This window comes from Dendrobates tinctorius, unplaced genomic scaffold (assembly GCF_039654945.1).
Source record: "Dendrobates tinctorius isolate UK_male_01 unplaced genomic scaffold, ASM3965494v1 ptg000219l, whole genome shotgun sequence".
Taxonomy (NCBI): domain Eukaryota; kingdom Metazoa; phylum Chordata; class Amphibia; order Anura; family Dendrobatidae; genus Dendrobates; species Dendrobates tinctorius.
This window is the reverse complement of record NW_027361886.1, coordinates 5,906,168-5,923,965: the sequence shown is the minus strand read 5'-3', so window position 1 is coordinate 5,923,965 and position 17,798 is coordinate 5,906,168. Positions and strand designations below refer to the sequence as shown.

The following is a 17,798-nucleotide window of genomic DNA, read 5'->3' as shown; positions in this document are numbered from 1 at the left end:
ATTTTGACCCACCAAGTCATGTGAGGTATTATTTTTTGCGGGACGAGTTGACGTTTTTATTGGTAACATTTCCGGGCACGTGACATCTTTTAATCGCTTTTTATTCTGATTATTGGGACGCAGAATGAACAAAACCAGCGTTTCATGAATTTCTTTTGGGGGGTGCGTTTACACCGTTCCGTCTGCGGTAAAATTGATAAAGCCCTTTTATTCTTCGGGTCAGTACGGTTACAACGATACCTCATTTAGGTCTTTTTTTATGTTTTGGCGCTTTTATGCAGTAAAAACAATTTTATATAAAAAATTATTTTTGCATCGCTTTATTCTGCGAGCTAGAACTTATTCTTTTGCTGATGATGCTGTATGGTAGCTCATTTTTTTGCGGGACAAGATGACGTTTTCAGCGGTACCATGGATATTTATATGCGTCTTTTTGATCGCGCGTTATTGCACTTTGTTCGGCGATAGGATAAAAAAACTAAGCAAAAAATAAATTTTTATTTTTTAAGGTGTTCGCTAAAGGGGTTAACTAGTGGGACAGTTTTATAGGGCGGGCCGTTACGGACGCGGCGATACCAAATATGTGTACTTTTTTTTTATTATTTCCAATAAAATTAGGGAATTTTTTTTTTTTTTTTTTTTTATTTAGCGATTTTTTTAAAATTATTTTTACTTTTTTTTTTAACTTTATTACATTGTCCCGGGGGGGGGGGGGGGGGGGGACATACCTGTCATGTGACAGATCGCTGATCTGTCACAGGCACTGCACAGGCTTTCCTCACGCCTGCGCTTCGCAGGCACTGAGGAAGCCAGCTCCCTGCAGGCCCCCAAAAGGTGCCCGTCGCCATCTTGGATTCGGGGAACTGCAGGGATGGAGCCCCCCGCAGCAGCGCTGCACATTGCGGTGCTGTGGGGGGCTCAGGGAAGCACGGAGGGAGCCCCCTCCCTGCTGATGCTTCCCTTTAACCCCCGGTACACCGCGATCGTGTTTGATCGCGGTGTGCAAGGGGTTAACGTGTCGGGGGCGGTCCGTTACCGCCCCTGACATTGTGCCGGGTGTCAGCTGTGATAATCAGCTGACACCCGGCCGCGATTAGCGGCGCTCACCACGTGGGCGCCACTGATCGCTGTGACGTACTATCCCGCCCCTGGGAATTAAGTCCCAGGGCACATGGACGGGATAGTACGTCACATGACAAAGGGGTTAAAAATCAACTTTTGTTCATCAATTAAAAAAAAAAAATCATTCCGAAATCAGATAAATAAAAGGGGAGACTCAGAAATCCCCATATACATTAGACCTTTGGCTGAGCCCACCAATATTGGTGGAATTTTTTGGATATCATGTCGTAAAATCCTCAAAGGTGAGGCCACTTTAAAAACAGCGCTCCTCAACATATTCAAAACAGCTCTCAGGTAGTTTATTAACCTTTCGGGTGCTTTTCAAGAATACAAAGTGACATGACAGGAAGGAAAAATGTTATTTTTACCACCTAAATCATGCTAACTTCTGAGAAGGCTGCTATAGCCTGATGACTAAAGGGCATGTCACACTAAGCGATATCGCTATAACTTGTGACGTTATAGCGACATTGCTGTGTCTGATACTTAACTACAACCCACCCCCCGCTGGTTATCGCTGATCGCGCGAGAACAGGCTGGACTGTTTCTCGTCGTCAGCTTCCTGCGGCGCTTCCTGCTGTGACGACGAGCGACGCGTGGAGCCGGGCGGGAGGACGCAGGATCGCCTCGTCTGACAGGTAAGTAGCGACCCCCGTCCCCAGCGATGTCGCTAGTGAGATCTGCCTGTGGCAGCTCACTAGCGACCACTTAGCGATGTACCAGCGATCCTGACCGCGTCATATCGCTGGTCGGGAATCACTGGTACATCGCTAAGTGTGACAGTACCTTAAGGCTGTTATTTGGCTGTAAATTGCAATGGCAAACAACAGGATCACACGATCAAGATCTCAGGGTCCCGATGGGGTTAAAGAAGGAGCCCCCATACTCAACCATTTAAATGCCATAGTTATTGACAGCAACATCTAAGGGGTTAAGAGGCAATTATAAAAAACGATTCCAGCTCAACGGACTGGATTTCCTTTTCTTTTTCAAAAGAAATTATAGTGTATACAAGAGAAAATTTTCATGGTCGACATGACCTAGTCAACGCGTTTCGACTGCCCGAAGCAGTCTTGCTCATGACATGCTTTCCTCTTTCTATTGTAGCCCAGACCAGATTCAACCTGAGAAATATTTTTTAGGCCTTATTCACACATCCGTGCTTAAATACATACATGAAAAAAAACAGTACTGGGGTCACCAAGTCCTGTGGTTTATCTGCGGATTTGCCTGCGGTTTTGCCCTGCCGTTTCACACCTCATAATGGATGAGGTGTGAAACCGCAGCGGTTCTGCACAAAAGAATTGACATGCTACAGATTGTAAACCAAAGCAAAACTGCGCGGAAAAATCCACAGCATGTGCACAGCGTTTAACAGTTTACCATTGAAAATAATGGTACTGTAAAACGCACTTAAATCTGCTGCGGACATGCTGCGGATCCGCAGCAGAATCCACACCGTGTGCACAAACCCTTAGTGTTTTGGATCAATGAGTTATACATGTGTCCATTTTTACAGTCAGTGTCATCAGTGATTTCTCAGATTGCTAAATAAATTACAAGAGGTTCTATCATTGGCAATGTTAAATATATACAGCACACAGATGGTGCAGTGATGCCATCTGCATGCTGTACGTGTCTTTCATGGCCTCAGACTTGTATTGGCACTTTTCAATCATAACACCATAGAAAAACGGACATGTCTCTGTGGGTTTTGCAAGTGCAACACAGACATCTGAATGCGTCCTAAAGCAAATTTTTCTTTTCTATACTTTTCCCATTTTAACACCTACAAGAAAAAAAAAACACCAGAGAAGAACAGATCATCAGTGTGATCAAAATAAAAATAGTAAATAAACCCCCCCCTTTATCACCCCCTTAGATAGGGAAAAAAAATTAAAAAAAAAAAAATTCCATTAGGGTTAGGCTATGTGCCTCAGTAGTAAAAAGATCTCAAGTTAAAAAAAAAAAAAAAAATCGTGTTTTTCTCACCTTCTGGCGTCCCGCGCAGCGTTCCCAATCATCGCAATGCTCCCAGTCTCGCGACGTCATCAAAGGTCATTATCGCAATGCATCACTGGGAACGGGACCTGCCAGGAGCATTGGTGAGGCCTGGTGACGCTGCGAGGGACGTCGGAAGGTGAGAATATGACGATTTTTTTTTTTTTTTTTTTTTATTTTACGTCGATTTTTTTACAGGGATATGGTACCCACAGCCTGGAGGAGAATCTCCTCTCCTCCAGCCCGTGGGTACCATCCGCAAATGTTCTGCTTACTTTTCGCATGGTGGGCACAGCCACATGCAAAAGTAAGCAGAACAATGCATTCCTATGTGGGCGGAATCACCGCAATTCCGCAAAATTAATGAGCATGCTGCGTATTTTTCCCATAGGATTGCATGGGATGCATTTAAAAACGCAAAAAAAGCTACGTGTGAACACAGCCTTAGGGTTGGAATTAAAGTTAGAATTATTGTTAGAGGTGTGTTAGGGTTAGAATTGAGGGGTTTCCACTGTTTAGGCACATCAGTGGGTCTCCAAATGCGACATGGCGCTACCACTGATTCCAGCCAACTTTGCGTACAAAAAGTCAAACGTGTTCCCTCCCTTCTGAGCCCCGACGTGTGCCCAAACAGTGGTTTACTCCCACATATGGGCATCAGTGTACTCAGGAAAAATTGCTCAACAACTTTGGGGGTCTAATTTCTCCTGTTACCCTTGTGAAAAGAAAAGCTTAAAAAAAAAAAAAAAAAAAAAAAAAAAAATATATATGATTTTTTTTATTTTCACAACTCTGCATTATAAACTTCTGTGAAGCACTTAGGGGTTCAAAGTGCTCACCGCACATCTAGATAAGCTCCTTGCGGGGGGGGGGGGGGGGGGGGTCTAGTTTCCAAAATAGGATCACTTGGGGGTTTCTACTGTTTAGGCACATCAGGGGCTCTGCAAACCCAACATGACGCCGGCAGACCATTCCAACAAATTCCGCATTCCAAAACGGCACTACTTCCCTGTCGAACCCCGAGGTATGCCCAAACAGTGGTCCCCCCCCCCCCCCCCCCAACATTTGGGGTACTAGGGTACTCAGGACAAATTGTACAACTTTTGGGGGTCCAATTTCTCCTGGTACCCTTGTGAAAATAAAACATTGCAGGCTAAAAAAAAAAAAAAAAAATCATTCTTGTGGGGAAAAAATTATTTTATTTTCACGGCGCTATGAACTTTAGTGAAACACTTGGGGGTTCAAAGTTCTCACAACACATCAAGACAAGTTCCCTGGAGTGTCTAGTTTCCAAAGTGTGGTCGCTTGTGGAGCTCCAATGTTTAGGCAGCCAGGGTATCTCCATACACGACATGGTATCCGCTAACAATTGGAGCCAATTTTCCATTCAAAAAGTCAAATGGCGCTCCTTCCCTTTCGAGCCCTGCCATGCACCCATTTATGACCACATATGAGATATCGGTGTACTCAGGAGAAATTGCCCAACAAATTTTAGGATCCATTTTACCATGTTGCCCATGTGAAATTAAAAAAAAAAATTGAAGCTAAAACAACATTTTTGTTGGAAAATTTAAAATGTCCATTTTAAAGATAATCTTCTTGAATGTAGTTTTGAGTAGCTTGAGGGGTGCAATTTTTAAAATGGTGTCACTTTTGGATATTGTCAGCCATATAGACCCCTCAAAGTGACTACAAATGTGAAGTGGGCCCTAAAAAATGGTTTTGTAAATTTTGTTGTAAAAATGAGAAATCGCTGGTCAAATTTAACCCTTAAAACTTCCTAACAAAAAAAAATTGTTTCCAAAATTGTGCTTATGTAAAGTAGACATGTGGGAAATGTTATTTATTAACTATTTTGTGTCACATAACTCTAGTTTAACAGAACAAAAATTCAAAGTTTGATAATTGTGAAATTTGCCAAATTTTCGATTTTTCCCCCCAAAAAAATGCAAAAATTATCAACCTAAATTTACCAATAAAATGAGGGACACTGGTCAAAACTTGCAAAAAATGGCCAGGTCATTAAGGTCAAAATAAAATGTGAAGCAACAACAAAAAAAAGCGGTCTATAGGAGCGCTAAAGGAGAGGCAGAAACCAGAAAAAGGGTAAAAAAAAGTCAGCTTTAATTATTCTTCCAATACCCACAACGCGTTTCTACGGTCACAGCCGTCTTCCTCAGGTGGATTCCAGTATTACAGTACCTGGCAGAGGCCACTAACAGTGTATTCCACTCTGAACACTAATTACATTGGGCCTCTGCCAGCCCTGCAATCAGCTGACTGGGGTGTGACACCCCGCCAAACTGTTTAATATTGATGACCTATCCTACAGATAGGTCACCAATATCAAAGTGGTGAAAAAACCCCTTTCAATGCACCAGTTGTGTTATATGGCTTAGGGTAGGTGCACACAATAAGTAAACACTATGGGTTGGTCGCTGTGTTCTTGCGCAGCGTCCAGATGTTACAGCATAGTGGATGGAATTTCAAGACATCCCATGCCCACTATGCGAGCAGACGGACATGCGGAGCGTCTTTCCAGACCGCAGCATGTCTATTTATCTTGCGGAGACGTGAGCCTCTGCAAGATAAATTTCACCCCAAAAATGTATTCAACACGGTGAATCCACACGGTTCAATGAACACATGCGGATTCACCTGCGCTCAATAGCCAGCAAAACTTTGGAGGCAGCGGAGATGTGCTGCATCCATAGCACTGCCAACTACTGAATGTCTGCACATACCCTTATAGGTGCTCTCACACACAGGCTCCTATTCATCGAGAATGGTGCCTTGATGAGGCGTGCTGGAGTCAGATGTTACCGATTCATCAAGAGGCACATGCATCCAAAAAGTGGCATGTGCCTCACCACAAATCTTACTCCACTGATGAATTTGACAAGCGGTAATTGCTATGATCCAAGCTCAGCTCCTCGTCAAATTTGAGCCAAAATTACGTGAACGCTAAAACTTGCAAAATTTGGGCGCAGCCTCATGTTGTTCCAAAGTTTTGCAAAATTTCACAACTTTGTAAGCAAGAATTATCCCTTATAAGTTTTGTTAAATGGTGCTCCATGTAAGTGCTTTTTCTTTTGTGGTTAAAGCTCCTAAAGCCTGTTTGCTAAACATTTAAGACACTCTTGGCATCACAAAGTCACACGAGCGCCAGGAACCCAGACACCATCATCGCTGGAATGATGCTAGTACAAGAACAAGTATAAGGCGTTATTTGACACAGGGAGGTACATCATGTAAGAAAGGTTATTCCAAGTAGTTGACAATCCCTTTAAGCAGTGTATTGTGTTAATGGGTGCCATGATTTCTATTTTCTTGTCAAAACAGAATCCCAAAACGTATGGATAATTTAATAAAATCATCAATATGTCAAAATCAATAAACTAGCATTGAAAACACAAACTGTTTAAAACTTAGGTTTTTTTTTCCTCAGTCAATTTCAAATGGTTGTGTCAAGTTCGGAAGTGATCCCCTAACCACAGGATAGCTTCCCTTTCGCTGGGATAACCACAAATATTCAACTATAAATTATATAGTCAAAGAGATGTGTAGTAAGGGCAGGCAGTGTCTACATTTCTGTGTGAAAGTCAGTTTTTATTAAAACTACATGATATTATTACAAGTAAAATACGCTGCTTTTCAAAGTCTTATGAAAATGACAGATGAAGCATGCTAAGGTACAATATAAAAATGCAGGAAGTCCTAAAAACAGTAGCAAGATGGCAACGGTTTATGAAGTAGATAAACAATCGCTTGCTTGACCAAGTGATACTTACCAAGACATCTGAAGCCTTACCAAATACAATGGCATCATGCTACACATATTAATGGACATAGTTATTTATGGAACTGTTTGTTCACCGTTAGTCAATTCCAGAGGAATGTAACGTGGGATAACATATTTTGCCTTTCTTGTCTGAAAATGGTATGTGCTACCATAAGTTCTCTCAGTGCATAATATAACAAACTACATATATTCAGGAATAATGTGAAACCTATGAAAAGTGCTCTATTGTTTACCATTACATATAAACTTAATGGACATAAACGGTTCTAGTTACTGCAAGCTAAAATAATCACTCAGGATAAAATGATGGGCGTTGTAATATGCAATAAAGTGATGGACAGACGTTGAAGGAGCATGCGTCTGTCTCAGCTTATAAAGGGGTCAAGCAGAAGAAGCAGGGCTAGACCGGAAGTATGGTACATTTCTTCTGCCAGGGAACATCCTCTGTGACTGTACTGAAGCCACCTAGCTGTACAGTAAGCACATTAACCCTTCTGACAGACGTCACTGGCTGCAGCCATTTTCTAAGTATCCGGCAGTGCCAACCCCCATTTACAGCTACCCTGCCAATTAGTGGAGAGCAGCATTTACCGTGCCACGGAGCGGTTTAAGGCTGGGGACAAGTGCTGCATGCTAAAGGAAGTTTTTACACAACACCGAACACACACGGGGTTTATGTGAGGATATTAGCAAACAAATAGACTCATTCATAGGGTCTTTTTGAGGTCAGGGCAGGATGAGCTCACAGATCACAATAGAACTAGGTGAATAAAGACTTACTGGACAGAAGGATTTGCGGCTTTATTGATCTCCACTATTTAACATACTTGTAGAAGAAAGCCATGCACAAGGGGCAGACCACCCCAGAAAAGGTCTGCAGGAGGTATAGAGCAAGCCTGCTCACAGGTGCACTATCAGTAAAAGCAAGCTCTACTCCCCTCCCCCCCATGTACCCCGAGTTCTCCCATCATTAGAGTGCAAGCTCTTCCCCAAGCGCAACCCTGTTGTCCTGTCATTAGAGTGCAAGCATTTCACCGAGCACCCTCTCCTGTCCCCCACCATTAGAGTGCAAGCTCTTCGCAGAGTGCCCCCTGCTCTCCTATCCCCCATTAGAGTGCAAGCTCTTCGCAGAGTGCCCCCTGCTCTCCTATCCCCCATTAGAGTGCAAGCTCTTCGCAGAGTGCCCCCTGCTCTCCTATCCCCCATTAGAGTGCAAGCTCTTCGCAGAGTGCCCCCTGCTCTCCTATCCCCCATTAGAGTGCAAGCTCTTCGCAGAGTGCCCCCTGCTCTCCTATCCCCCATTAGAGTGCAAGCTCTTCGCAGAGTGCCCCCTGCTCTCCTATCCCCCATTAGAGTGCAAGCTCTTCGCAGAGTGCCCCCTGCTCTCCTATCCCCCATTAGAGTACAAGCTCTTCGCGCAGTGCCCCCCGCTCTCCTATCCCCCATTAGAGTACAAGCTCTTCGCGCAGTGCCCCCCACTACTGTCCAGACCATTAGAGTGCAAGCTGTTCGCCAAGCGCCCCCTGCGCTCCTGTCCCCACCATTAGAGTGCAAGCTCTTCGCAGAGTGCCCCCCACTCCTGTCCCCACCATTAGAGTGCAAGCTCTTCGCCAAGCGCCCCCTGCTCTCCTGTCCGCCATTAGAGTGCAAGCTCTTCGCCGAGTGCCCCCTGAAGCTAGCGTGTAAGGTTTTTGGGAACTCAAACTATTAAGAATCTAAGTGAAGACATGGCCCCCGTCCCGTAAAGTGAGAGACCGCTGGGGCGCTGCTGACGTAAAGTCCCGGGAATTAACCCTAACATCGCGGGTGTCCAGCCCCGACCTACGGTGCAGAGCAGTGCGTGTACCCACAGTTGCTGCACACAAAGTCCGTGCACACAGGTCTGGCCCCACACAGAGCCTACGTGCCACAGCCCGATAACCCTCCCGAGCCCAGCGCTCACCTCAGCATGGGGACCTGGCTCCTCCCCCAAGTCCGGCCGCATGAAGGACTCCGTGATTGTGCCTGGGGTCGACTGGGCCACAAAAGCCTGGACGTCCACGGTACTTTGGAACGCCGTATCGTCAAACGCTAACTTCCTAGAGCAGGAAACAAGCACTCCGGCTAGCCGAAATTACCGCTTTAAAGCCGGCTTCACGGTTGCTAGGCAGAAAACTGCACCGGCGCCACGCTTCCGTGTAGCTGCTCCGTGACTGACAGAGACGAGGACCAACCACACTAAGCTGGGGGTATGTGAGAGCGTGGAGCTACCACACTGTGAACTGGAGCTGTGTAGGGGGCGGAGCGTGCGCAGTCAGCATGGCGGGGCGTCAGCTTTGTATCACTAGCAAATTAGAATATTCGACGCTCTGCACCCTCGGTGATGACTCGCCTAAGCCCCGCCCCATCAGAACGCTCCATTCCTGAGCTGTAGCACTATTCATTGGGAGGAGCTACAACGGCACTCATGAGCTTCCCAATTAGAAAAATTCCAGTGCACTGTTCTAAGCCAATGAAAAAGGGGCATGGGTGGCGACGTCACGCTTACGCGGCTGGTGGGAGGAGAGGAGACTGTTAGTCTTGAAAAAAAAAATTCTTTTCCCGCCCTTTTCGTGACGTTCCATTCAACTTGGCGGTGATGGTAGAGGGATTCTTAAAGTGGCAAACAAGGGCTGTCCCATAATGCACCGTGAGAGGCTGTGACGTGTTAGGGTGATGCCGAGCTGGCCGGAGTCCAAACTGTAAAACATGCAGAGAATGTGGGCCGTAAGCGTACACTGCAGCAATAGTGCCTCATCCTGGGGAGGCGGAAGGGCAACCATGGTACCTCATTCTGGGGAGGTGGAAGGGCAGCCATAGTGTGTCATCCTGGGGAGGTGGAAGGGTAGCCATAGTGCCTCATCCTGAAGAGGCAGAAGTGCAAATAGAGTGCCTCATCCTGAAGAGGCAGAAGGGCAACTAGAGTGCCTCATCCTGAAGAGGCAGAAGGGCAACTAGAGTGCCTCATCCTGGGGAGGCAGAAGGACAACCATAGTACCGCATCCTGAGGAGGCGGAAGGGCAGCCATGGTGTGTCATCCTGGGGAGGTGGAAGGGTAGCCATAGTGCCTCATCCTGAAGAGGCAGAAGTGCAAATAGAGTGCCTCATCCTGAAGGGCAACTAGAGTGCCTCATCCTGGAGAGGCAGAAGGGCAACTAGAGTGCCTCATCCTGGAGAGGCAGAATGGCTGTAGTACAGCCTTGGTGATAATGTGTTAGGCGTCGGGTTCCTGTCGCTGCACAGCAGGAATCCCGAGCTTTGCATTCAGCAGTCTCCCATTCCTCTCCGGCCGCAGAGGAGACTGCTCAGCAGACTCATCGATCCCAGCACTCTGCTCAGACCAGCTCTGTGGGTTTGGTTGCTGCTGCTGCTGCTGCTGCTGCTGCTGCCGCCACCTCTGGTCCAGCTATAGCAGCGCATTCTGGTCAGCAGCGAGCTACTCCAGGGACCAAGTCCTCCTTTCGGTCCACTGAGCATGCCCGTGGGACGATCTCTCATTGGAGATCGGAGGTCACATGCTCAGGTCCTTCAGCTCTGATTCGACCATCAGGAAGGACGCTGCTATAAAAGGTTCCATGGCCGCTCGGCCATGCGCTAATATAAAGAAAGATTTAGACCATGTGGCGTGAGTGGTGTATGCATGTATGAATGTCTCTGGTGAATGACTCATTGGAAACGCCGACTCATTGGAAACGCCTACCCTTGGTAGGCATGTTGTCACGATCCATGCTGGATCGTGACAGACAAAAAGCACTAGTAACCTTTTTTTTTTTCCTTAACCCCTTCACCCCCAAGGGTGGTTTGCACGTTCATGACCGGGCCAATTTTTACAATTCTGACCACTGTACCTTTATGAGGTCATAACTCTGGAACGCTTCCATGGATCCCGGTGATTCTGACATTGTTTTCTCGTGACATATTGTACTTCATGTTAGTGGTAAAATTTCATTCAAATAACTTGCGTTTATTTGTGAGAAAAACGGAAATTTGGCGAAAATTTTGAAAATTTCGCAATTTTCCAACTTTGAATTTTTATGCCCTTAAATCACAGAGATACGGCACACAAAAAACTTGATAACTAACATTTCCCACATGTTTACATCAGCACAATTTTGGAACCAAAATTTTTTTTTGTTAGGAAGTTATAAGGGTTAAAAGTTGACCAGCGATTTCTCATTTTTACAACACCATTTTATTTTTAGGACCACATCACATTTGAATCCACTTTGAGGGGTCTATATGATAGAAAATACCCAAAAGTGACACCATTCTAAAAACTGCACCCCTTAAGGTGCTCAAAACCACATTCAAGAAGTTTATTAACCCTTTAGGTGCGTCACAGGAATTTTTTTGAATATTTAAAAAAAAATGAACATCTAACTTTTCATAAAAAAAATACTTCAGGTTCAATTTTTTTATTTTACCAAGGGTAACAGGAGAAATTGAACTGCAAAAGTTATTGTGCAATTTGTCCTGAGTACGCAGATACCTGATATGGGGGGGGGGAACGACTGTTTCGGCGCATGGCAGAGCTCAGAATGGAAGGAGCGCCGTTTGACTTTTTCAATGCAAAATTGGCTGGAATTCAGATTGGACGCCATGTCACGTTTGGAGAGTCCCTGATGTACCTAAACAGTGGAAACCCCCTACAAGTGACCCCATTTTGGAAACTAGACCCCCCAAGGAACTTATCTAGATATGTGGTGAGAACTTTGAACCCACAAGGGCTTTACAGAAGTTTATAACGTACAGAGGTACAATTAAAAAATCATATTTTTTCCATAAAAATTATCTTTTCACCCCAATTTTTATTTTCCCAAGGGTAACAGGACCCTAAAAGTTATTGTGCAATTTGTCCTGAGTACGCTGATACCCCACATGTGGGGGTAAACCACTATTTGGGCGCATGGCAGAGCTCGGAAGGGAAGCAGCGCCATTTGACGTTTTTGGCTGGAATTGAGATCGGACACCATGTCGCGTTTGGAAAACCCCTGATGTACCAAAACAGTGGAAAACCCCCACAAATGACACCATTTTGGAAACTAGACCCCCTAAGGAACTTATCTAGATGTGTGGTGAGAACTTTGAACCCCCATGGGCTTCACAGAAGTTTATAACATAAAGCCATACAATTAAAAAATCATATTTTTTCCACAAAAATGATCTTTTCACCCTCAATTCTTATTTTTCCAAGGGTAACAGGACCCTAAAAGTTATTGTGCAATTTGTCCTGAGTACGCTGATACCCCACATGTGGGGGTAAACCACTATTTGGGCGCATGGCAGAGCTCGGAAGGGAAGCAGCGCCATTTGACGTTTTTGGCTGGAATTGAGATCGGACACCATGTCGCGTTTGGAAAACTCCTGATGTACCAAAACAGTGGAAACCCCCCACAAATGACACCATTTTGGAAACTAGACCCCCTAAGGAACTTATCTAGATGTGTGGTGAGCACTTTGAACCCCCCAGTGCTTCACAGAAGTTTACAACGCCCGGGCGTGAAAATAAAAAAATCGTATTTTTTCCACAAACATGATCTTTTAGTCACCATTTTTTTATTTTCCCAAGGGTACCAGGAGAAATTGGATCCCAAAAGTTGTTGTCCAATTTGTCCTGAGTATGCTGATACCCCATATGTGGGAGAAAACTACTGTATGGGCACACGTCGGGGCTCGGAAGGGAAGTAGTGACGTTTTGGAATGCAGACTTTGATGGCATGGTCTGCGGGTGTCATGTTGCCTTTGGAGAGCCCCTAATGTACCTAAACAGTGGAAACCCCCCACAAATGACACCATTTTGTAAACTAGACCCCCCAAGGAACTTATCTAGATGTGTGGTGAGCACTTTGAACCCCCCAGTGCTTCACAGAAGTTTACAACGCCCGGGCGTGAAAATAAAAAATTCGTATTTTTTCCACAAACATGATCTTTTAGTCACCATTTTTTTATTTTCCCAAGGGTACCAGGAGAAATTGGACCCCAAAAGTTGTTGTCCAATTTGTCCTGAGTATGCTGATACCCCATATGTGGGAGAAAACTACTGTATGGGCACACGTCGGGGCTCGGAAGGGAAGTAGTGACGTTTTGGAATGCAGACTTTGATGGAATGGTCTGCGGGTGTCATGTTGCCTTTGGAGAGCCCCTAATGTACCTAAACAGTGGAAACCCCCCACAAATGACACCATTTTGTAAACTAGACCCCCCAAGGAACTTATCTAGATGTGTGGTGAGCACTTTGAACCCCCCAGTGCTTCACAGAAGTTTACAATGCCCGGGCGTAAAAATAAAAAATTCGTATTTTTTCCACAAACATGATCTTTTAGTCACCATTTTTTTATTTTCCCAAGGGTACCAGGAGAAATTGGACCCCAAAAGTTGTTGACCAATTTGTCCTGAGTATGCTGATACCCCATATGTGGGAGAAAACTACTGTATGGGCACACGTCGGGGCTCGGAAGGGAAGTAGTGACGTTTTGGAATGCAGTCTTTGATGGAATGGTCTGCGGGTGTCATGTTGCCTTTGGAGAGCCCCTAATGTACCTAAACAGTGGAAACCCCCCACAAATGACACCATTTTGTAAACTAGACCCCCCAAGGAACTTATCTAGATGTGTGGTGAGCACTTTGAACCCCCAAGGGCTTCACAGAAGTTTATAATGCCAGGGCATGAAAATAAAAAAATCGTATTTTTTCCACAAACATGATCAATTAGTCCCCAATTTTTTTATTTTCCCAAGGGTAACAGGAGAAATTGAACCCCAAAAGTTGTTGTCCAATTTGTCCTGAGTACGCTGACACCCCATATGTGGGAGAAAACTACTGTGTGGACACACGTCGGGGCTCGGAAGGGAAGCAGTGACGTTTTGGAATGCAGACTTTGATGGAATGGTCTGCGGGTGTCATGTGCGTTTGGAGAGCCCCTGATGTACCTAAACTATTGAAACTCCCCACAAGTGACCCCATTTTGGACACTAGACCCCCCACGGAACTTATCTAGATGTGTGGTGAGCACTTTGAACCCCCAAGTGCTTCACAGAAGTTTATAACACTCGGACGTGAAAATAAAAAAATCATTTTTTTCCACAAAAATGATATTTTTGCCCCCAATTTTTTATTTTCCTAAGGGTAACAGGAGAAATTGGACCCCAAAAATTGTTTTGCAATTTGTCCTGAGTAGGCAGATACCCTACATGTGGGGGTAAAACACTGTTTGGGCGCATAGCAGAGCTTGGAAGGGAAGGAGCACCATTTGACTTTTTCAACTCAGAATTGGCTGGAATTGAGATCAGACGCCATGTTGCATTTGGAGAGCCCCTGATGTGCCCAAACAGTGGAAACCCCCAATTCTAACTCCAACCCGAACCCCAACACGCCCCTAGCCCTAACCCTAGCCCTAACCCTAGCCCTAACCCTACCCTAGCCCTAACCCTACCCCAACACACCCCTAACCCTAGCCCTAACCCTAATGGAAAAATGGAAATAAATACATTTTTTTAATTTTATTATTTTTCCCTAACTAAGGGGGTGATAACGGGGGGTTTGATTTACTATTTATGGCGGTTTTTATGTTTGGCGGCTGTCGCACGCTAAAAGACGCTTTTTATTGTAAAAATAGTTTTTGCATCACCACATATTGAGAGCTATAATTTTTCCGTATTTTGACCCACCGAGTCATGTGAGGTCTTATTTTTTGCGGGACGATTTGTCGTTTTTATTGGTACCATTTTCGGGCACGTGAAATTTTTTGATCGCTTTTTATTCCGATTTTTGGGACGCAGAATGAACAAAAACCAGCGTTTCATGTATTTCTTTTGGGGGGGGTGCGTTTACACCGTTCCGCGTGCGGTAAAATTGATAAAGCGGTTTTATTCTTCGGGTCAGTACGGTTACAGCGATACCTCATTTAGGTCGTTTTTTTATGTTTTTGTCGGTTTTATGCAATGAAAACTATTTTATATAAAAAATAATTATTTTTGCATCGCTTTATTCAACGAGCTATAACTTTTTTATTTTTTCGCTGATGATGCTGTGTGGTGGCTCGTTTTTTGCGGGACAAGATGACGTTTTCAGCGGTACCATGGATGTTTATATGCGTCTTTTTGATCGCGCGTTATTACACTTTTTGTTTGGCGGTATGATAAATCATTATTTTTTGCTTCGTTTTTTAATTTTATTTTTTAAGGGGTTCGCTAAAGGGGTCAGTTTTAATGGGACAGTTTTATAGGGCGGGTCGTTACGGACGCGGCGATACCTAATATGTGTATTTTTAATGTTTTTTTTATTATTTCCAAAAAATGGATTTATTGGGGGAATATTTTTTTTTTTGTCTAATATATTTGGCGATTTTTTTAAAATTATTTTTACACTTTTTTTTATTTTTTTTTTTACTTTATTAAATAGTCCCAGGTGGGACATCACTGTCCTGTGACAGATCGCTGATCTGTCACATCACAGATCACTGTGACAGATCAGCGATCTGACACAGGCACTGCAGAAGGCTTCCTCATGCCTGCGCTTTGCAGGCACTGAGGAAGCCAGCTTCCTGCAGGCCCCCGAAGGCCCCCGTCGCCATCTTGGATTCGGGGGCCTGGAGGAAAAGAGTCCCCCGCAGCAGCGCTGCACATTGCGCTGCCGTGGGGGGCTCAGGGAAGCACGGAGGGAGCCCCCTCCCTGCCGATGCTTCCCTTTAACCCCCGGTACACCGCGATCGTGTTTGATCGCGGTGTGCAAGGGGTTAACGTGTCGGGGGCAGTCCGTGACCGCCCCTGACACATTGTGCCGGGTGTCAGCTGTGATAATCAGCTGACACCCGGCCGCGATCAGCGGCGCTCACCACGTGGGCGCCGCTGATCGCGCCGACGTACTATCCCGTCCATGGGCATAGGGGCCCAGGTCCCATGGACGGGATAGTACGTCGGATGGCAGAAAGGGGTTAAGCTGTGTGCTTAAACTTAGTTTTTGCCCCTAGTCGCCATTAGGGTCATTGCACTGTGTGGTTTCAGTTCTAGTTTTGCCCCCCGGTGGCCGTTAGGGTCATTGCACTCTGGTTACTTTAGTTTAGTGCACGTGATTATGAAGCAGGTGTGATTGCTGGCTCTTACCTATAAAAGAGTGTCAGGTGGTTGCAATCACTGTTGGTGATATTGCTCATTTCCAACCAAGACTGGTGAAGGAAGGAACTACAGAGAGGAGTTCCTTGCAGCTCAGGGGAGCTCTGGGGTAAAGTCTGGTGAAGGAAGGAATTATAGAGAGGTGTTCCTTGCAGCTCTGATAAAGCTTGGAAAAGTAGCAGCTGTTCTGGAGGAAAGCTGCATTCTGGTGGTGGACTCTGTTGCTGGGAGCAATAGCAACAGAGCAAAGCTAAGTGGTGTTATCCCTGTTTGTATTTTTCCCTGGTGTGTATTAGTACAACGGTGGGGCCAGTGCCTGCACCACCCAGCTCCCTAGCAAGGGATAGGTGTAGGGTGACAGGTTCCGGCTCGGCGTCAGGTGAGGAGCCTGTACAGGGAACGTTAGGAGTGTGAGGGACACTGACTCAGTGGAGTGCAGGAGGTCTCCACGTCCCTGTTCCCTATCACAGGGCCCACCGTTGTAACTGTTTCCCCTTCCCCCGTGTCTTGTTTTTAGTTACCGGCCTGCGGGTCGTGTCAACACAGGACGGGTCCATGTGACACATGTGTTGTGTAACCTAGCCTGCTAGCGCCCAGGCTGAGGTCCAGGTAGAGGCAGAGTCAGAGACTGGCATCAACATCCACCGGTGGCTTTGTACGCCACGGTGCACATAGTCTGCACTCCTCTGTGGTCAGCGTTCATTAGAGGCATCCACAGGTGCGACGCCGCATGCTCAGTAGGTCGTGTCCTTGAGGCTGAGTTCTGTGATCGCATACTGAGCTCTCTCTTGCCGAGCGCTGTGAGTTAAACAGGCTCCGGCATTTATGTTCAGCGGTAGTGCGGCTCTGTGTCGTAACAAAGTTCGCTTCTGTTCACACTGGATGATGTTAACCCTCCTGTGACCTTTTGTATACCGCTTTATACTTCCGCCATTACTAAGCAGCAGTTTACCACCCCTGCACGGTGGATCCCGGGCTGCGAACACACCTTACTATTATTTTATTATTTGGTGCGTTCCGCCAGCCCTAACATAATGGAGGCTGTGGATTACATCATGTTACTGCTGGCTTCCACTGCTGAAGTAATTGGTGCCTTCCTCCATTCTTATTGTAGGCTATTTAAAGAGGTGTTCCAGATGTCCCTCAGCTACAATTTGTTTGAAAAAAAGGTTTTTTATTCACCCTCCCCAGGTCCAGCACTGAGTCTTCGCTGCTTCCGGTGACTGCAGACTTGTAAGTCCTCACAGCGCGCGCACTCCGAGGTTTCTCCAGTGCCAACGGCGGTCACGTGACTGTAAGTATGTGATATACACACTCCCGGACAGAATCCGACTGGACTGCTGGATGCAAGTGTATTCTGCGAGGCGGGAAATGGTGTAGTCGGATTTTGTCCAGACTCTTGACACCCGAGAATCCTCCCAGTGCACCCTGTGTGAGTATTTTCAAGTCTGCAGTCACATAGAGTGACTGCAGACTTGTCATTTTAGAGACAACCTTTTAAGATGCAGACGGAACTATCGAGTTTGCCAAGGTAAAGACATCGGCATTTCTCCTGAATCAGCTTCACTGGCAGTTTTGGCGGGGGCAGAGCCATCAGCGTCTTTGCTCTGTACTATCTAATAGAAGAATGGACATGGTGCGTCTTTTAACCGGGGCTGTGGAGTCGGTGCTCATTTTGGTGGAGTTGGAGTAGGTATAAAATGGACCGACTCCGACTCCTAAAATATATAATAAATTGTGTATAG

The 17,798-nt window shown here is 45.7% G+C and overlaps 1 protein-coding gene across 4 annotated transcripts in view; it reads right to left on the bottom strand.

The window, feature by feature from the left end:
- The window catches only part of GATAD2A (GATA zinc finger domain containing 2A), a 116,768-nt gene extending 107,509 nt beyond the window's left edge, over positions 1-9,259 (bottom strand). Inside the window, exon 1 of one of the 4 annotated variants that reach the window (XM_073555142.1) lies at positions 8,868-9,259. In XM_073555142.1, the coding sequence (XP_073411243.1) occupies positions 8,868-8,909 (42 nt within the window). In that variant the 5' untranslated portion in view covers positions 8,910-9,259. The remainder of the gene's footprint in view (positions 1-8,867) is intronic. The other 3 variants (XM_073555141.1, XM_073555138.1, XM_073555137.1) reach the window with 3 other exon arrangements.
- Between the last annotated feature and the right edge of the window lie 8,539 nt (positions 9,260-17,798).